General features: G+C 36.2%; 1 protein-coding gene and 1 long non-coding RNA gene across 3 annotated transcripts; one reads left to right on the top strand and one right to left on the bottom strand.

Annotated features, from left to right (window-relative positions):
* Window positions 1–115: 115 nt before the first annotated feature.
* On the bottom strand, window positions 116–22,019 carry kel (Kell metallo-endopeptidase (Kell blood group)). 2 transcript variants are annotated; one of them, XM_082150301.1, is made up of 18 exons: window positions 21,654–22,019; window positions 16,949–17,117; window positions 16,545–16,751; window positions 10,674–10,801; window positions 10,356–10,514; window positions 7,573–7,644; window positions 7,240–7,428; window positions 5,605–5,759; window positions 5,379–5,496; window positions 5,201–5,296; window positions 5,008–5,106; window positions 4,859–4,936; window positions 4,655–4,758; window positions 2,689–2,778; window positions 2,025–2,092; window positions 1,777–1,937; window positions 1,115–1,204; window positions 116–1,035 (listed from the first exon to the last, which is right to left on the bottom strand). In XM_082150301.1, the coding sequence occupies exons 1-18, from the start codon at window positions 21,678–21,680 to the stop codon at window positions 871–873; spliced, it is 2,175 nt and encodes a 724-aa protein (XP_082006427.1). In that variant the 5' UTR covers window positions 21,681–22,019; the 3' UTR covers window positions 116–870. The 2 variants fall into 2 exon arrangements, with proteins under 2 accessions (XP_082006427.1, XP_082006426.1); XM_082150300.1 differs by having other exon boundaries at window positions 16,545–16,862; window positions 21,654–22,009.
* Window positions 10,824–14,243, top strand: LOC309484242. The gene is made up of 2 exons (XR_014200769.1): window positions 10,824–11,274; window positions 11,592–14,243. It is a non-coding gene; the product is annotated as an uncharacterized lncRNA (long non-coding RNA).
* Window positions 22,020–22,136: the final 117 nt, after the last annotated feature.

The following is a 22,136-nucleotide window of genomic DNA, read 5'->3' on the forward strand; positions in this document are numbered from 1 at the left end:
TTAGTGGCGCACGCTGATGACGGTCTCTCTACATAATAAAAAATGTCGCTGTAAAATACTACTACACTTGACCACCTATTAATTAAATTACATTGTTATTATGAAAACAATAATACATTTATAAACACAATTTTAAATACCAAAAATACCAAGAATCATTGATTTTTGCTTGTGTCAGAATCAAAACAAACCCTTAACTTTCATGATGGCTACACACCCGAAAAGAACACATTCCAAAACACAATTCTACGTTTCTTTCAAAATATAATAAGTTTCACATATAAGAGTGACATTTATGATACATTCCGACTTCAGACCTCAAACTGTATTACACTAGAGAGAGCACAGGTACATTCATCATTAATAAATTGAATTGCTTTTACGAGGTGAGAGCGCTCTCCTTCCTTTCTAAAACTTAACATAGTTTTGTTGTAACCAGTTTAACTGTGGTATTTACAGTAAGACCATAGTTACCACATATTAAACCAGTGTAACTTTATAAACAAACTAGGAAATACTGCCACAGGTGTTGTAAAAAAAAAATACATGGGATATCCTCCCTCCCATAATATATTATTTTGCATGAATTCCCCCCAAATTCTTTAAAAGCACGGTACATTTTCAAAGTGTTATGAGAGATCATATCCACCAAGCAGCTTTTAACTGTTTATCATACTGTACATCACTTATCAAATGTGATTATATTGCCTAAATGTATATGTGACATTTTATACTTATCCAGTGTATATAAAAAAGTTAGTGATCTCTGGAATGACTTTCTCCTATTTTCACTAAACATTGAGCAGCTCCAATGGTTCAATAGTCCCAAACCAGCTCCAACACGTCTCACTGGAGGTGTTCCTCCCAGTTTCAGTGCAGCGTTCGACTCTGGCACATCTCATGAGGAGAACTCTGAGATTTATTCAGGCAGGTCAGCAGTTTGGGGCAGAAGCCTGAGTTCGAACACAGGACTGTCACCAGGAATGAAGGTTCAAAGGGCATGAACTCACGGTAGGGGTCAGCGTCACACGTTACCTGTAACATTTGATTTGAATGTTCGATTAGCACACATGATTGAGTGTCTATGTAATTCTCTTTGAGATGTTCTCTGTACCTTAGTAAAGGATGAGAGGAACAGGTGAATGTAAGAGAGGCCTGATAGAGATGAGTCCGTTGGATGTCTTGTGAAACTCATCTTATAAGCCTGTAAGGAACAAATATGGAATATAAAAGGTTGACAAAGACAAATTTACCAGAGCAGCGTATGGAAGTGCTAGGGGGTCTGTTGAAAAGTTTAAAGAAAAACAGTGAAAAAAGAAAAAAAAAGAAAAAAGATTTAAATAAAAATTTAAATTAATTAATTAATAATAAATTAAGACTACAGTACTATAATGAGTACAAAAACAACATACTACTTAATACCCAGCTAATAAAATTATATTCTTATAATTTTTTCTAACATTCTTATTCAATTATGAAAATGTTATTTCTGAATATTTTACAAACATCCAAAATGTCCAGTATTTTTAGTTTTAAAACCTTTTATATTTTTTAGTTATGCGAACATTAAGGGAACATTCCATTTTTCATGTCCAAAAGTTCCCTGTTAGCTGGGCAGAAACAAAGAAATCATTTAATTTTTGCACAGTATAAATTGGGTCTTTGAATAAGAAACTATTTAAGATGCCTGTTCATTTTTAGTATGGGGTGATCATATTTGGGGGTCTGCGGCATCTAAACGATTGAAAACCCCTAGACTACAGTGAGTTAACTTACATCCAGAGCCACCTGTAGAGCAGAGTACTGCACCCAAACCTCCTGCTGTTTAGACGGGGGGAGGGAGAATGTGCCAGCCTGTCCCGGATCCTTGGTCACACTCAGATAATGAGACCACACGCACATACTCTCTGACTCTGGATTGTTGGCCTGTGTGTGGACTAGTGATGAGAAACATAGAAGGGGATTAAAAACACTCAAAAACACATCACATATGCATATTCATATTGAAATCCATACCGACTTACTATCAGGAAGCAGAAGGTGGAGAAGATCTTTAGCCATCAGAGATCCCAGTGTCCCATAATTCAGTGCCCTAGAGAATATTGTAATTTATACCATGGTCTGTCTGAATACTTGATTCTGATTGGCTGAAAGGTGTGCAATAATACTGTTTAATGCACAGGTAGTTCCAAGTCAGTTAAATCACTGATTTAATGCTTTGCTTGCAGTAAATCGCAGACACGCATACGTCACACACGGAAACAGGAGCACAGAAACTTGTTGTCAATGTCACTGTTTTTGAAGTAATTAAACTCACTGTTGCAGGTAATTCCTCTCTCTCTCTCTCTCTCTCTCGATCGATAGGTTAATTAATTCAAATCAAATAAATGTTAGAATTCAATTTTCAAAAAGTTATTTGCCTCCACGTCGTGCATTAAAACCGTTTAAAGCACAGCTAGCTGAGGATTATTCCTTATGTAAACATTTTTATCTAACTTTCATACATTCATATTGATGCATCATACATCTTCATCATATAAAAACTAGAATGGAGTGGAGAATGAGGAATAATCAGAGTAACATTACACAATAACATATTAACATTTTACTAACAGCGGTGCAAAGTAACCCAAGTTAATATTTTTACAGTTGAATGAATATTTCTGTGTTTATGTTGTAAGAAGATACCTGGGATATGAGGAATGGAAGAAAGGCAAAACAAACATTCCAACAGGGATGATGATGTCATTACCAGAGATGGATGGAGTGATAGACAAACTATAGGAGAGGAAAGACAGAAATGTAAAATGGATGATGATGGCATGAATTGAATATTCACCCAATTTATTTTCAAAATGCATGCAGTTAATCAATGCACGTGTTTCACTTTTAAAACAAAAACTCTGTCATCAAAATGTCACTGCCAGTGAAATGACAGACTTTTCCAATCATTTAGTCCGCTTAAACCCTCAATCAACCTCAAGCTCGCATTCCAAGCTTCCTCCATCCCTTCAACAACCGATGGAAAGATTCAAGTTTTTAATATCAGTTAATATCAGACTTTAATAATAATCTCAGAATAGGGATAACCTAAGTAAAAAAGGATATGAAAAACAAAAAGATGAGACTAAAAAGAGAATATGTTAATGACAGGGTTCTTGCAGGTTTCAGTAAGTCAAATTTAAGACCTTTTTAAGACATTTTAAGACCATAAAGATTGAAATTTAAGACCTACACGACGCATTAACCATCAAATAACAAATAAAATTAGCATCAATATGCACTTTTTGTTTACATAAACATTAAAATAATAACATTAAAAATGATGGCCAGATTTTAAAAGTGTCTTGCAACATGTTATCTACTAACAGTTACAAGTTCAAATAAAGTTTTGACAAAAAAGGTTTTATAAAAAGATAAACCTCACATATTTCTGCCTTTAATTTTTTTTTTTATAAAAAGAATGAGTCAAAAAAAGATACATTACTGACATTTACAATGCACTTTAGCTTATCTTTTATTATTAATAGTAAAATTCGGTCCGATTTTCCCGTGGCGTCTGTCGTTGCTATGCAACCATGCACTGCGCTCTCCACAACACAAAGAAGTTTTAGTAGCTAATGGATTTCCACCACTGATAAACGCTTGCTGAGCCTGTAGCTCTGCTACGAGATTTATTTACGGAGAAGAGAAAAACACCTGTAGTGTTTGGGTGCACCCCCATCCTTCATGGTGACTGAGCTTTCAATGTTGGTTCTTGTTCTTGAAAAAAAAGCTGAGATTTTTTCATCTCGCTCCGCCTGGAAAAAACGGCCGCATCGCTTCTATTATGAGCGCGCTTGCCGCACGCCTACATTTGAATGAACTTGAGCGCGCAAAAGACGCGATATGTGAACGGCCTCTTGGCGAGCGACCTCAAATCAGGCCACGAGCTACTGGTATCTCGCGAGCGACGTGTTGGAGACCCCTGCTCTAGAGCTCCGCTTTGTAGGCTACGACTCCATACTTTTTTTGCTACTTTGTAATAACTTTCTACTTTGTAATAACTTTCTGCGGCCCGCGTTTCTGGAAATGAACGAGGGTAAAACATTTTTTAAACCTGACTAAATTAAATGTAAGACCTCGGATGAAAATCTGGCCGTTATTAAGACGTTTTAAGGCCTTAAATTTAAAGTTCCGAATTTTTTACTTTTTAAGACACCGCGGGAACCCCGTAATGAGTGAATTAGCGATTTAGTTCATGTGAATTAAAATGTGACATTCAGGTCAAATAAGTTGAGTCTTTTGAAGGTAAATTCCATTTGCATAATCCATAAAATAATATGTGCTGCAAATAACTCAGGTCACATGAGCCTTATAATGTTTATTTTGGGGGAAGGGGAAAAAATTAAGTATATTAGTTGAGAAATAAAAGTAAAACCTTTATATAAATAAATAATAAAATCTTATAAAAACATATTTGATATAAAAACAATAAATAAATACAAATTATAATATATTTACTATTATAAACAATGCATATAGTATGTGATAAAAACTGTGATTTTTAAGAAGATTACCGAGAAATAATATACAAATCCAAAGAATATTTTTCTCATATTTGACACTGACAAAATATTACCTTAAATTTCATTGCTAATATGCGAGCACTCACCCTTCAGCCCGTGTGCCGTGTGAGAGCAGTCTGCACCTGCTCTTCTGCTCCAGCACAAGCATCTGAAGGTAGTTGGAGAAAAAATCCTCCTCTTTCAAAACCACCTAGTGCAAAGAGGAGCAGAAACACAGCGAATGAAGAATATTTCATTCACTCATCCCGACTACACCGCTTGTTCATTTATTCATCTTCAAATGAAGCTACCTCTGCATAGAGATGGTTGAGTTCTGTATGACTGAGATTATTGGTTTTAGTGGAGAGTCTTGGATTAAGAGATTTTATCTGAAAAACACACAAGATTATCAGAACAAAATCCATCCGCAGTTTAATTTTGTATATGATTCACAACATACCTTATTCAAAATAAAGTCTGATGATTTGTTGTGCCTCCAGCTCAGTTCTGTTAGTTTCTTCTTGAGGGATGAATAAACATCATGAATCAACTCTTCAGCCTGGCAGAGAGAGAAAAACACTTGCGTCATTGCTCTATTAAATACATGTTCATGCATTATCAATCCTTTATTTGTTCATTTGGTCCAACCAGACCTCTTTCTGTGCATGTCGTTCTCTAATTGCATGACTGAGTAAGGCGTCAAATCCTCGCTCTGTCTGCTGAACACATCGCCACCAGCGTGGCATCTCCTAAAATCACAGACAGTATAAGCGAATGAAATTCACTTCACACAAATAGGCTTTGTGGGGAATGAATCCAATGCCGACCCACCTCCTGAGTGTCTCCAGTCACAATGGAAAAGTTTCTCATTATTTGAAAGAACCTCGAGTCCAGCGCAGGTATTAGTGTTTGCAAAAGACTAAACATCATGTATGTGTGAAGAGGGATGCTGCAGATTTATACACAGGCACAAACGGAGAAACAAAACATTTGTATCATTTATCAAAATCTATCAAATTTTAAGAAACCATGCCAAAAAGTGACTTACTTTACTTACATTAACTCTTGCTTGACTCGCCATTGGCTGATTGTCTGGGACATGTGGATAATGTACGGGAGATTGTGGACTAAAACAATATCTGATTGGCTGATAGGAAGAGGCTGAAACGTGGCTTGTAGGCAAGCAAGCCAATCAATGGCTGGAGCCAGAGTCTGTGAGGGACAGGAAAAACAGCTCCTTTAGAACACAAGTCAGTTACATACATTATTTGGGTTAATGACATGATGTAAATTTTTTGTCCAGATCTATTAATGTACTCATAAATCTAATTTATTCACACAATAATTTGAATACAACGTCTATGATGAGCATGTTTTTAATTTCTGAAACAGAATATATCAGAACAGAAAATATTTTCAGAACAGAAAATATTGATATTTTTGGGGGAAATTTTTTTGGGGGGGAAAACGTCAGGGTGATCCAACTCAACTGCCCTGATATTATAATGAAGAAAAAAGCCTAGTTAAAAATGAATGGAAAACTTAAAAGGAAAACCTTATTATGTAGTTTGGCATAAACTTGTATTATTATTTCTTTGAGAAAATAAAAATTAATCAAACCTCACTGCTTTGCTTATTAATATTATTTTTAAGTGTCCACCAAATCCAAGTCATGTGGTCAGCTAAATCATAGGTGCAGTTGTCATTAACTAAAACTGGAATAAAATGCATGAAAGCATTTAAATTGAAAGCGATTAAAAAAATTACAAAAGCACTTAACAAATTTAACAAATAACAATTTACTAAAACTTAAACAGAAAATTTTTAAATAAAAGCCAATTCAAAATATTCATAAATACTATAATAGTATATAAATAATATTAAAATAACATTGTCAACATGCAGAAATATGCAGAGAAAAATCCCTGCAGACCCTCATGACTGTGTGAAGGTCAATGAGACTTTTAAAATATCACATGATTTGACCTTTTTATGACAACGTTAGTTGTACTGTAATATAGAGCTACTGCACTAAATGGTTAATTAATATAATTTAAATAATTTATGATATTTGTTCAAAAAAAACTTTATTATTATTTAAAATGATTATTTAAAGACATTTTCGAAAATAATAAGACTTGCATACATGTATGTATGTAAGAAAATACTTTATACTTTTTATATCACATGACATCATGAGTCATTAAATGTAAGTTTTCTTGAGAAATAAAACAATAATAATAATGGATTTCACATCTGGTACTGTGGATTCCACGTGTACCACATGTGGGCCGACACTATGTTGCTGTCTGAGAAACCTTGGTTAAACCAAACAACTTGGTTAGACATAATATGTCATATGCCATTTTCTAGCAATTTTAGACTCCAAATTATTTTGGTAAATGTTCAGTACATTTGCTTCACAGTAAATTTCTATAACTACACTTTCATTTTTTAAAGTGCTTTCACTTCTGCAATAATCTGTTGAGTGTCTTCTTTAAGAAGAGATCAACCTTAGGTCTTTAAGTTCAGATCTATGCTAAAAAATAAAAATAAAGGGGTGGGGGTTGGATGACAGTTAACAGGTAAAACCTTTTTTTTTTTTTTATTCTTCCTTTCTCTTATTTGTTATTGACCCATTTATATGCAGTATTTCAGACAGGAAATACAAATTACGCACAAACACACAAACCTGTAGCTCTTGGATGGTAATTCTGTGGTAGAGTAACTTCTGACTGAGGCGGTAGTGTAGAGGGGACGTGGCCACAGCGAGAGTTGTGGACAGAGATATGTAAAGACCACAGTGCTGAGTTGTGTTAAAGGAGGGAACATCCAAGAGAGCCAAATACTGACCACAGGACAAATAGAATGGACGCAAATACTGAGAAAGAGGAGCAGAGACAGACAACAAAAGAGATGTTACCAAAATATCAAAGAAGCCTGTATACGGTAATAATGTTTTATGAGCATTAGCCACACTAGTTATGTGTAAAATCTGGTGCTAAGCTAAAAATAAAATACCTACCCGGGTACTAGCTTTGGATTTATGTGTGATGTTGTTCCAGTCAATAGAGAACTGAAAATGAGGCTCATCAATCTATGGAAATGTAATCAGACATTTTTAAACAACATAGAGGACAAAACAATCTGATAAACAAAGAAAATGTACCAAAATATTGAGCATTTATGTCAGGGGTGTAATATAAATCATATAAATCACCGCCCAAAACCACATAAAACTACACAAACACTTAATACATGTCTCAAATCAAGTCATTGTCCCATAACACCAGCAAAGGTTGAAACCCAACAAACTCACTTGAAACTAAAAAAAACTCTGACAACAGGTAGCTTTATACAATGTTTTCTTTTGTAAAAAAAGATTTACAGTCCAATTCATAAATAGTCCTCTTTTGTATAGATGGTAATGAAATGGAAAGACTAACATCATTGTAAGTGTTCAGCTACATCTAATTGTTTTGATAGCATTTAATTTTTTAGATTCAGAATATATCTCAATATGCTATTATTGTAGAAATGTGGCAAATTGCTGTCTAGTTCATTTTAGTATTATGTTTGGTTTTGAACTTAAGTTTAAAGGGGTCATGAATTGAGAAATAAAAATTTCCTTTTGACATGTAAGAGAGGTCATTGTACTATAAAAACATCCTGTAAGTTTCAGAACTCAAAACTTCCCTGTTAGTCCAAAAACAGCTTTTATTGAATCCAAGCTCAGAAAACGACTCGTTTGGGATTTTGTAACATTATGACATAATAGTGCGACGAAAGAATACCTCTGCAGAATCAGATCAACGCCTACTTCTACATCATCGCGTCTTTGGCCCCGCCCACTGGCATGTTAGTGAGATCACGAGGAGAGAAGAGCGATACAGGGTCACTGGACTAAAAATAACATTACCTTCCAAAGGATCCTAATGCTAGGAAAGTGGTTATTTATTTTCAACTATGTGAATGTCTCAGTAGAGCATTATTTGTTTGGTCGGTACATTTCACTGTGGATTATTTGGTAAATCAGTCACAATTTCAGCGCAGGCTTTGCAGACTTTCACTGTAAGACATAGACCCGACAGTAGTGCCACAGCATGCAAGCAACCGTGTTAATTCTAATGCCTAATCTGTGTGATCAGTGATTTCCGATATGATTCATGTACTGATGTTCTTTGTCTCAAAATCGTTTATTGCTGTTTATGCGTCAGTGACTAAACGATCAACTTCACATGGTTTCTCTTAGTAGATTTTAAATCTGTTATTTAAACTGTGATTAAATTATATACAGAAAGCAATCAAAGAACCCTCCCTTTATAATCACTGGAGCTGTCAATCAAACCGTGACTGAGTTCTGGACTCGCGCCAAAACTCCCATTATAATAAATGACGCATTCTACACTGCACAATGAATCACTTGTTTACATTGTGTTTGCACTGTTAATTATGATGAAAGCATTTGTAAAAGTGCAGAAATCTAGTTGTAAAGACGAGATCACTGCATTCATGCACTCAACAGAAATGTCTGTCATCGGCTACAACAATGCTTATCGCTGCAACCTTTCATGCCACGGGAGTAGATAATCAATAATCAACACTATAATCTACACTTTTCACGATTAGTTAATCTTGACAGCTGTAATTGTAAAAACATAGTAAAAGTTTTTGAAAGAGTTCCACATGTAATATTTCGGTAACACTTTAGTTTAGGGTCCAATTCTCACTATTAACTAGTTGCTTATTAGCATGCACAGTAGGATATTGTCTGTTTATTAGTACTTATAAAGCACATATTAATGCCTTATTCTGCATGACCATATTCTACATCCCTTAATCCCAGTACCTAAAATTAACAACTACCTTACTAACTATTAATAAGCAGTAATTAGAAGTTCATTGAGGCAAAAGTCATATTTAATAGTTAGTTAATAGTAAGAACTGAACCCTAAACTAATGTGCGACAAATATTTAATCCGCAAAGATGTTAGCCAATCACAGCGGTGGGCGTTTACACTGAAATCTCACAGCAGACACGCCCCTTCAAACAGAGCTTTCAAATCAGATGGCTAAAATCAGGGTAGAAAATGACCATTTATTTCAAAATTATTAAAATTTTTGATGTAAAAATTATACTAACATTATAAGTTCACCTTAGGAAACATAAAATTACAGAACATTCAGATCAGAGGGCTAAAATCGGGGTAGAAAATGTCCATTGATTTCTAAATTATTACAAATATTGATGTAAAAATTATACTAACATTATAAGTTCACCTCAGAAAAAAAAAAAAAAAATGCAGCTCATGACCACTTTAACAGTTTTGAAAAGAGTATGCACTGGACATTTTTTGCTCCAAACACACGATCTGTAACTAAATCTTGAAATGTAATCTAATTTAAATAAAAAACAACTGCTAATGTGTAGCATCTTTGTTTGGATTGTGATTCAATTCAGTGGTTGGCTCTAATTTCAAATGGCTACAGATATTATTTATCTAAGGTCAGTTTGGCCTGTTATAGAGCAAATATACAACAAATAAATGGGAAGGCGACCGTTATCGGAATCGGCCAATTTGCTCGTAAAATAAATTGGAATCAGCAATAAAAAAATCAGTGCATCCCTAGAGAATGTAAACATGCAAATTGGCCTGTAGGTACATATCATTTTGGTGGTGGTTGTGTCTGAGTGAGAAAATAATGTCATTTGAAAGATGTAGCCTAGTCAGTGAAATCATTTTGTTCCAAAGGAATGGAATGAATGAATGAATTTACAAAAAATTGTAAATTAGTATTAGTGATCACCTGTATGTAGTGTTGATTGGAAGCATTTTGCTCTTCACCAGAGTCTGGCCCTACATACACACTGAAGAAAGGAAATGTGGAGTACTGGCTCATCAGCAGGGTGAGGGTGGTGTTAAAATCTTTCTGCTTCCATTCACCTGATACAGCCCAGCCACCTATCTGTACACACACACACACACAGAGAGAGAGAGAGAGAGAGAGAGAGAGAGAGAGAGAGAGAGAGAGAGTGAAAAAACAGAGCACTGGAGCAAAAAACATGATGCAACATAAGTGTACTTTTCATTTTTTACTTTCTCTTATTCTAAAAAGTGTGAGTACCTGCTGGAGTAGTGTGAGGAAGGGTTCTGAACCCACTTTCTCTGGAGATTCTGCATCCATGCAGGTCTTGAAGAACTTCTTTGCTTTCTGTTCTGCAGCACTCATAGAAACACCCTCCTCAGGAGACTCTGAGCACACAGAGACCATACAGATTTTGAATTTGACACATGTGGCATTATGCCCAGTACACACTGTACGATTTTGGCCTGTCCCAGACGAAAGATGACCAATCGTGGCGATTTCTGTGGTTGTGGCTCCTAAACGGTGGTCTTACGTCGTAAGTTACAGTGAAAGAGGTTCAAAGACGGCTGTTGTCACGGTCTTGCGACCAAAGATCGCCTGCGATCATTTTCTGACTGTCAGAGATTTAGCATGATCATCTCACAGTGTGTTTGCTGCTACGACCTACTGTACGTCTACTGGCTAACGTTAGGTAACACAGTACGTTGTTATGGGCGTGCGCGTTGAACATTCGAGTAGCTTTCAAACCCTGGAGCGCGCAGAGTTGCCATGGAAACGGCGCAACAAACACAACTTACAAGCAACAAACTCAACTTACAAGCAACAAACTGTTTCCCTCTCTTGTTTTCACTGCTTTCAGGTGAGTTTAGTGTCTAAAATCACACACACAATACACACAACTGTTCCTGACACTTTTCTTACGTGTTATTGACACACATCTGTTGAATATTTACTTTATAGAAATGGTTTTGTGTCTTCGAAAAAGTCTGTTAGCATCTCAACCGTTTTCAGAAGAGACAAGTTAACGTAGGACTAACCTAAGCTCTTGTTTATAAAAGTTTGGGCTTTTAATCTCATATTTGTGTAGATGAGAGGTTGTTATAGTTTTGTTAAGGTTTTGCTGGCAGTTGAATGGGTGATTGGAAGTTGACTAATTTAACAAACTGATATTTAAAGGGATGGTTTGGAGTAAAATCAACCTTGGGTCCTTTGCACCATGACCTCGAGCCAAACACCCCATTTATTTTGACCCCGGGTCAAAATAACCCCTCTACAACAAAGTGGAAGCTCCAGGATTTCAACAATTCTGAAGGAAGTTGCTGACAGAGAAGTAGGAAACACAGGTGAACTGAGAAACCTTATTAAATAACTTCATATCCATTTCCCCCCACAATATTTGTACCTATATCACCATACATCTGTTTTTTTCTTCTTTTTCTTTTCTCCAATTTTTTTTCTTTTATTCATTTCATTTATTTTAAGAAGGCTTTGACATCTGAATGGAAGTGAAGCTATATGAGCAATATTAAAACATTAAGTAAACCTAAAAACATAAATTCTCTTATCCTAATAAATTATTTTCTGCCAATTCTTCTTTCTCTTTTCTGCATTTCACCTCTGCAGTAGCTTCTTTCCAGTCTTCAGTGTCACATGATCCTTTAAAAATCATTCTAATATGATGATTTGATGCTCAAGAAATGTTTCTGATTATTATCTATGTTGAAAACAATTCAAACTGCTTCATGTTTTTGTGTACACTACAATTCAAATGTTAGGGGTCAGTAAGATTTTGGAAGACATTAATAGCAAGAATGGATTCAATTGATCAAAAGTGACAGTAAAGACTTTTATAATGTTATAAGATTAAACTTTCAAACTTTTCCTTGAACTTTATATTGATCAAAGAATCCTGAAAAGGGCATCATGGTTTACACAAAAATCTTAAGCAGCACAACTGTTTTCAACACTCATAATAATCAGAAATGTTTCTTGAGCATCAAATCGTCATATTAGAATGATTTCTGAAGGATCATGTGACACTGAAGACTGGAGTAATGATGCTGCAAATTCAGCTTTGATCACAGGAATAAATTACATTTTAAAATACATTAAAACAGAAAACAGCTATTTTACATTTGAATGATATTCACAATATTACTGTTTTTACTGTACTTTCGATAAAATAAATGAAGCCTTGGTGAGCATAAATTACTTCTTTCAAAAGCATTACAAGCCGTAGATTAGCTACATTAATAAAGTGCTCTGTTTTAGCTGCCTAAAAAAGACGATGAGGTGACAGTGCAGCTCAAGATAAGGAAGAGGAGGAGGAACACGTAAGTTAGACAATTTTCTTATTCCTTTCTAACAAAAAACTATAAACCTGACTACAATAGTCTGGTACATTTCTATTTTCCAGCTTCCAGTTTGCAAAGATCCCTCCTCCTCTGCTTGCCTCAGAAGACCCTCCGTTGGTGGGGTAAGAAAGAGACTCTTCCTCTTCTCCCACAGCTCCCATCATCTCCCTCTGCCTCCTCAACACTGTCTGAAAGAGTGTTTTCCACAGCTCGGACACAGCCAGGAATGAGAGATCTCAGGTTCTCTCTGAGAAAGTCATCATGCTGATTTTCTTGAACTAAAAACTCTTGATATTTGGGTGGGCGAAATAATACAGGAGAGATGCTAGAAATCTATATTGTTCCTTTTACAAATCTTTACTCTTTATGAATGATATTTTTTTTTATTTGTTAGCTTCAGAGAAGCTCAAGGACTATAGATTTTTGGTAATTGTCGCATTTTTTAGGTTTAGTGAAGCAATGAAGCACATCACCACCAGACATTTGTAGCAGGTGCCTCACAGGACACTCAGGAAACAATTGAACCTATTTCTACAAATAAAATTAATAATAAAGAAACTGCTGAATTTTTAAGGTCTTTATTGTTTTTCCGCCAAATTATAGAGAGTAGTATCAATAAGAGTATTAATAAGTATCAGTGGTAAAATCATTATATAACTAAACCCATCCCTAATGATAATAAGACACTTTTTTTCAATAAAAAGAATAAAACATTTTTATAGTTGGTTATATTATTCATTGATTATATTTTTTGATTAATTAATTGACTTGTTAACACTTTACATGGTTAAAACATCGTTAATGTTCAAAATAGTTTGTTTCTGACGACACAGACTACATTGTATCCAATCAGGTCCATGTGTGATCGTCAACGAGTAGATCTCTGAGCTGGTGTGAGTGAGTGTAATTTGCATATTCATAGAACCGCGTATAATAAAAGAGTCAAGGGTGTAGAGTTATATTCAAGCTATTTTAAGGCATGAAGACATTTTTTTCAAGGCAATTTTATTTTATTTTGGTGATCAAAGATGAGTTTTAAGGGATACAATTATTGACTATAGGGGGACTTTAACTTTTGAGAGATGAACTAAGGAATTGGAGCAATTTACAGGCTTTTGCAAGTAATCCATTGTGTAGTAGTTTTTGCGAATTGTTTAAAAAATGCACTTACTGGTTTGTAAATGTTAAGGATGATACAAGAAATGTACCAAAGCGACTGAGAAAAACGGTAAGACAAACTTTGTATGTTGACAAAGTCTTCCCTGATAATTACCTTTTTTTTTTTTCACAAGTGAATGAAATATAGACAAAATGATAGACAGAATGATTGATTGTCTGACAGAATGATAGATAGATTTAACTTAGACCCGCCACAGATGGTTTGCTGATTTACCTGGTTTCGTCTGTTCTTCAGTTTAAGTCGGTGCCCCAGACTGATAGAAAATTTGAATTCAATAAAAATTGTAAAAATTCATCTTATTGATCTTAACTGATTCAGTCCTTCTCGCATGTTTCTTCTAATGTTCAATCAAAATGTCATCACTCAATCTTCCTTTGAAATGACAGAACCTCCATTCCAGGGCCGGCCCTGACCAATTTGCTGCCCTAGGCAAGATTTTACCTGGCGCCCCATGCATCACAGCCCATTTCACCCCGTCATTGTGTTCATGATTTAGCATATATATATATGGGCCTATATACACACACATTACAGCCTAAACACAAATACCAAGAGCATTACATAGCATTCAAGTCAAGTCCCCATTATCTTTTATAGCACGATTTACAATAAAGATTTAATGTGAACTTTGCTATTTTGAATAAACCTGTACATAAATATCATTACTATGCCATAAAATGTACAGGCCAAAAGTTTGGAAACATTACTATTTTTAATGTTTTTGAAAGAAATTTCTTCTGCTCATCAAGCCTGCATTTATTTGATCAAAAATACAGAATTTTTTTTAATATTGTGATATATTATTACAATTTAAAATAATTGGTTTTCAATTTATTATACTTTAAATTATCATTTATTTCTGTGATGCAAAGCTGAATTTTCAGCATCATTACTCCAGTCTTCAGTGTCACGTGACATCCGGTCTATCACATGATCCTTTAGAAATCATTCTAATATTATGATTCATTATCAAAGTTGGAAACAGTTCTGCTGCTTAATATTTTTTCATAACCTGTGATACTTTTTTAGGATACTTTGATAAATAAATAGTAAAAAAAAAATTTTTTTTAATGTTTGAAAAATAGAAATCTTTTGTAACAACAATATACACTACTGGTCAGTAATTTGGGGTCAGTTGTTTTTTTTTTTTTTTGTTTTTTTTTTTTTTGGTTGAAATAAATCAATACTTTTATTCAGCAAGGATGTGTTAAATTGATAAAAAGTGATCGTAAAGATGATTTATATAATTAGAAAATATTTGTATTTTATTTTAAATAAATGCAGTTCTTTTTAACATTTTATTCATCAAATATATTAGGCAGCAGAACTGTTTCCAACACTCATAATAAATCAGAATATTAAAATGATTTCTAAAGGATCATGCGATATAGACTGGATGTCACATGTGACACTGAAGACTGGAGTAATGATGCTGAAAATTCAGCTTTGCATCACAGAAATAAATGATAATTTAAAGTATAATAAATTGAAAACCAATTATTTTAAATTGTAATAATATATCACAATATTTATAATTTTTTCTGTATTTTTGATCAAATAAATGCAGGCTTGATGAGCAGAAGAAACTTTTTTCAAAAACATTAAAAATAGTAATGTTTCCAAACTTTTGGCCTGTAGGCTACTGTATCCCCACAACTGCACAACTGTAGAGTAAAACATTAATAAAAAAGTGATAATAAAAAATGCGTCTTAAAACTGACATGATTGTTACAAAACCACACAGTCTGGGGACTCTGGAGAACTCAGAACAACTGCTAACATTAAGTTTAAGGTAAAAATAACTGCCATGAAATTATAGTATCTTACTCCTATGCCATAAATTGTTCATTCACTACATCACTTTACCTCTGTCTTTATCCCCTTTTATCCTCTTCTCTTCTTTTTGGCACTGTATCTATCGCAGACTATGCTCATTAATAATGTGTCATGTAAATTCGGCCTTCCGTCACAATCAGGAAACTTTCACCGCGTCTAGAACTGGCGCGAGCTGCCAGGCCCGTTTCTACGAGCTGTGTGTTAACAAAAGCAGTGCTGTCTACATTGGATGCGGAGTCGCGCACGCTACACAACAAATTACCAACAACTGATCGCGCGCGCGCTCTGTTTCTGACGCACTTCAAGCACTCGATGGGCGGGGGACGATTGGTGAGCCGGACTTTTTTCTTTTTTTTTGGTAGTATTTCGAATTAATGGTTTTAAAATAGTATTATATATATATAAAAAAAAAAAAAATTTACAAAAAAAAAAAATTTCACTCGTTCACTCATTCTGGCGCCCCTATGGATGAGTGGCGCCCCTAGCATTTGCCTATACCGCCTATGCCGCGGGCCGGCCCTGCTCCATTCAATCAATAACCAATGTATAGATCCAAGTCTAGCTGGTCTCCCTGTTTGATCAGGTGATTAGTGCCCAAAACCTTTTAAAACTGACCAGTCTGACTGACTAGAAGACCAGCAAACCAGCTTAGGCTCAGGAAGTTAGACAGATAGAAGCAGAAGTGAAAACTGAAGACACTATGAAATCATTTCATCGGTTCTGTTTTATGTACAAAAGACATAGTGGACTTTCACTCACCTAGTATTTCTTTAATGGCTTTCAGTAAAGCAGTCTGTCTGTCTGGAAATTTATTTAGCCATCCATCACTTTTTCCTTGAACATCTGCCTCTCTTCTCATCCTCACTAGTCCTCCTGTCCTCACTTCTCTTTTTTTGCTCAGTTCTCCATTGTCTTCATTGGAGGACCCCTTGATCCTCTGTCTCTCCTTGTTGGTGGAAGATCCACCTGCTCCACAGGCAAATAGGAAGTAGTCACAGGGGTGAGAAAAAGGATCCATGGCAACAGAAAAATGCTCTGATGCTTTTAGACAGGCGGGAGAAAGGCAAGGAGGAGCAGCTGAAAGACAAGAGATAGAAATCACAACCACTGTTACCAATGATATTAAACTATACCAGAATAAGGCCTAGTTCCTAGGTTTGTACCTGATTTCAATTGTGATTCCTTTTGCAGGTGGGAATAGATGCCCAAACCTAAGGTAGTTGCGAAGAGAGAGAAGGCAAAGAGAACTAATAAGCACCTGCGGTACTTATTGCAGCCCACTGGATTTGGCTCATCAGAACGAGGCTGTTCCTCTGGTGTCGTGATCATTTCCTGTGGGTACATTTTGAGATGAACGTGTTGTTCAAAAATGTCAAGTTAAAAGCACAATTGGGAAAAGTTGGAATGCATAACTCATTGACTTCATGATGGTTTGAAATGACATTAGCAGTCAATCATCCAACCACAATGAGAGCAAGTCCAAGGAATGTTCACTAAAGAACAATGAAAATGAATACAATTGTCTTTTGACAAATTGCAAGATTTATTTCTCATTTGAACATTTATTAATTAGAGAATGTAAATTTTAGAATATAAAATTAAGATATTTTAGGAATAAAGTCAGAAGTACTTTGGCACCATTTAAGCCTGCATGTGTTCCAAATTAGCCCACATCATCTTTGATTCACATAATATAAAAATTAATTGATTTTAAAGAAGTAAAACATCAATATATTTATTCAGTGACAGGGAAGTATCTAAAAAAATTCCTTTTGCTAATGTTTGATTAGAGCCCTGGGTGGGATGGGTAGGTGTTAGTGGCCGGTGGTCTGGAGCCTTAAGTCGGATTGACTGGAGTTGTAGCTGGAGTCAAGCTGGAAGTTTGACCGGGTGTATCTCGGAAAGGAAGCCGAGTTTGGGCTCCAGACTCTGGGGTTAGGGGGTCCCCTATAGTTGGCCCCCCAAGCCTGGAGCATGGAGCCTTAAGTCGACTTGGTTCTAGAGTTATGCCCGATCAAAGTTCCACAGGAAGTGACCATATCTCAGGAAGAAAGCGGAGTTAGGGCTCAATGCTCCTGGCATAGGGGGCCCACTGGGTGACCCCTCCATGCCCGGAGTCCAGAGCCCCAACTCAGCTTAGGTCCCGGGTTATGCCTGGTCAAAGCTGGACAGAAAGTGGCGGTATCTTGGAGCCCGACAGTCCCAGGGGCTCAGGACTGTGGGGGAATGTAGGGTCCCTCTGGGACCTCTCCATGCCCGGAATCTCAAGCCTTAACTCGGCTTGGCTCCCAAATTATGCCCGGTTTACTTAAGGGACTTTAGGACAAAACTATCTTGTTTGAATGAATGTAATTTGTAGGCCTATCTAAATATAGTTGTAAATTAAGATAGTAAGTAAGGTTAGGTTAAAAGGTTAGTAAGGTAAAAGCACACAAAGAAATGTTATCATTTAACATTTTCAGAAAATGAATCAAAGTTTCCAATTAGAGGGATTCCTCATTGAAACACAAAAGGTGGGCTTAAATGGTTCCACAGTAAGTAATGGTGAAAAAAGACCATATTTTCCTTTAAAAATGTAAGATATGTTTACAAATACATGCATGGAGCTTAAATATACTGTGGACTAAGTATCATAGTAATTTTCACTGTGCCCACATTGAGAAATGTTATGTCTTTTTCATTCAAGGTTAGCTTGTGTTAGCTATAGTTTGCATGTGTTTAAAATGTCAAAATTATGAAAATAATCTTCTCTACAAAACAATTTATGATGTATTTATTTGTAAATTAATTTAAAATTAATCACAAAACATTTATTGTTTGCACTTTGCAGGTCACTGCGTAAATCTTTGGCAGTCTAGCCTTTCTGTAAAACTAATGGTTTGACCTAGAGATTAGCTTTGAACGCAAGCTAATACAACTCATCTTTCCATTTAAAGGAAAATGATATAAAATGATAAAGTAAGTTGCTATTTGTTCATACACAAAAAACAATACATTTATCTCTTATTTGACATAATATCAATGTAGTTACCAAAGAAATGGCTGAAAATTGCAGAAATGTGTTGATTTCTGAAGGGTCCCGAAATACCAAAGTTTTGGGATTATTTTGTGTGAGGTCCCCTGAGATAGCATGCACATGGGTGGGGCTAACTCAACATTGCCAAATGTGATTGGTATGCAATAAAAAATGCCAGGGAAGTAACAAATCACTGGATTGGTTAAAATAATAAGCAGCATAAAATATTGTTTTCTCTTTTTTTTATTTGACTTCAGAGTTGAAAGTGGGCTTAACGGGTACATGGGCTTAATGGGTACACTTAGGCCCAATCCCAATTCTATTTTATACCCCTTCGCCTACCCCTAACCCTTCGCCTACCCCTAACCCTTGCCCCTTGAAACAGAGTGTCAAGGCATAGGGGTGAAAATATTCCCCTAAGAAATGGGACACCACTACCACACTGTTACATGTCATTATACATCGTCGCTAGCGCCTACGTCACAGGAGATGCGTCAATGTTTATCACAAACTTCCAAGATGCCGTCGTCAGCTGTAGTCTTGCGTGAGTTACAGCAATTATTTATTTTTTTCTGAAGTTTGCAGAAAAAAACGGAGATGACGATATCTTCAACGCCTAAAAGCTGCGTTCACACCAAACGCGAATAGAGCGTCTGGCGCGAGTGATTTCAATGTTAAGACGCGTTTACGCGGGTCTGGAGGTCTTGCGTCCACTTCGCTTCAAACTTTTGCTTTTTACACGCGTCATATTGTTAACGAACTTTAACGATTTTTTTTCAACCGTTTCTTTGAAGAACATGACCGTAAATATGAACACAAGATTGAATGTGACAAAGAAAATGATTATTGGCAGCCATGTTGCCTCTGTAGCCGGTGTATGCAGGTTCATTTCTCATACCCCTTCGTTTGAAGTGTGGTCCCGAAAAATCTTCGTTTCAAGGGCTATCTGGCCCTTCCCCTTACCCCTACCCCTCCAACCAATTGAGAATTGAGACAGCCCTACCCCTTCACGTGCACACGCAAAACGGAGGGGTAGGGCCAAGGGGTGAATTGGGATTGGCCCTTACCCTACATTTTCCCACCTAACACATAGCCTACAGCTACTGTAATAATTATAAACGTGTGTACATGAAATATTGATATTGGTCTTTTTTGTGTGTGACTTTTGCTTTTATTTAGATATGTTAGTTGGATAACTGACAGGAAAGTACCACAAACTGAGATTTGAACTCATGTTGCCGGAAGAGCATCTGCGATGCGTGTAGGAGGATTAATAAAGGCCTTCTGTAGCGAAGCAATGCGTTTTTGTAAGATAAAATATACATGGCCTCCGGTAACGGCCGTAGGCGAAGTCTAGTTCCGGCAGAAGAGTGTTTGACGTATTGACGAACGCGGAAGCGCAGAGGATAGAGCAAAACAAAACACCGGTCACGAATTAGAAGTCTAAAACAAGAATTTGTAAAGAAAAATTTTGAGTTTGTTGCCCAGCCCTATTTGTTTGAACCGCGAGAGGCATCCACTTTCACCTAAGCTTAAGCTACGCCTACATCCTACGCCATACATCGGGTCAGAGGTCACTCTTCCACCAGAACTAGACTTCGCCTACGGCCATTACCGGAAGCCAGTGATTATAGTTTATAAAGTTATAAATATGAATAATCTTTCTTACAAAAACACATCGCTTCCCAGATAGCACAGGTACGTCTGTAAGATGTTGGCTAAAGATCTGTTAATCTGAGGACTGGAAAGCATCTGCTGTGTAAAAACATCTGATAAACATCATAGAAAAGGCAGTTTTACATACATTTTAAATCTTAAACATCTTAAAGACATCTTCTAAATGTCTATATGACATCTAACAGGAAACGTCCTAGAGACATATTGCATTCTAAAAAATACATCTTGCAGATGTAAATTAATACATCAAACAGACGTCTCCGAGAGTACTTGTGCTATCAGGTTTCGCTTCAGAAGGCTTTTAGCCCACTAAAACTACTTTTATGATGGATGGATACGCTTTGGGCTTCCATATCTCAGGTACTATTCCCTCCCATTTTAAGCTTTAAGAGCCAGAATATTTTTAATAGCTCCGATTGTGTTTGGTTGAAAGAGGAAAGTCATGCGGACTCCGTGTGTCACATTAGCGAAAATTCTTAGACAGTTTGCTGGGGGGAAGAGGAAGACTTAGGGCCAATCTCATTTTTTCAATTTTGTCCTTTGTCAATAGTATATGAAGCACAGCTCATAGAAGTTACTTTCAAACAAAGTCTTTCTTTCAAACAGCTTTGTGGTGGTAAACTTCGAATTCGTGGGGTTTTCTCGTGGGTCGCACGAATGGAAAAAACTGCATTTCACCCGTGAAATTTTGCAAAGCAACAGTAATATGACCGCATATTAAATACATGGAAGAAGCGCCAATTTCCTGATTTACCTGGGTGTGTGAAATGCCATGAACAACGGTGCGAAAGCGAAATATCTCACAGATTGACCAATCAGAATCAAGTATTCCAGTGAGCCGTGTAATAGAACAGCAACAACCCGAGAAGTATCTTTCTCAAGGGCATCATGTGGATAGCGGACATTCAACCAGGAGTCTTACACCACACACAACACTTCTATTATGTAGGCATAAAGTGACCTTTCTGATATAAAGCAAAACTTCGTCATTTAGGCAACAATCTGCTGCACCCTGTTATAAGGTGGTGCAATATGGGTGACTGGAGTTTGAATCTGGTTCATTGCATTCCCTGATCCCAGCCCACCTTCTTCTCTCATTTCCTGTGACTACCACTACCACTGTCATATTAACACTGGCAAAAGTTGAACATTTTTAAATAAATTAAAAGCCTCACCTGATGAACAGCTAGGTTCTCGTCCATCTTGTTCTTCTTGTGTGGCCGTTTGATCAGGATTCTTCCAACATATTGGTCTTCCTGCAAAGCTTTCTATTTCGTCACACTGTTCCTCTTTCTATCTGTCCCTCCGTCAGCCACAAGTCATCCAACTACTATCTTCCTTCATCACGCTCTCTGTTCACTCTTTCACTGACTGATAAACATGTATGACCTGGCTTTCCACAAGACCCCTCACTTTTACTCATACATAAATGGGGCATTTCTGGATGCATTTCCTGAACGTCACCATTTCTTACATTTATGAGGGCCAGAAGATGATTTTGCTCCAAAATCCATCAATTGGATTAAATCACCAAAGTTAAACTGGAAAACACAAACACCAATTGACAAAAAAAAAGCTGCATGTGCATTTTTAAAGCTTCAGCGGTGCAGGAAGTGGCATACTTAATATTCATAAATATTCACATTTTTACATACACA

Source organism: Leuciscus leuciscus, assembly GCF_965113295.1.
Source record: "Leuciscus leuciscus genome assembly, chromosome: 20".
NCBI classification, from domain to species: Eukaryota; Metazoa; Chordata; class Actinopteri; order Cypriniformes; family Leuciscidae; genus Leuciscus; species Leuciscus leuciscus.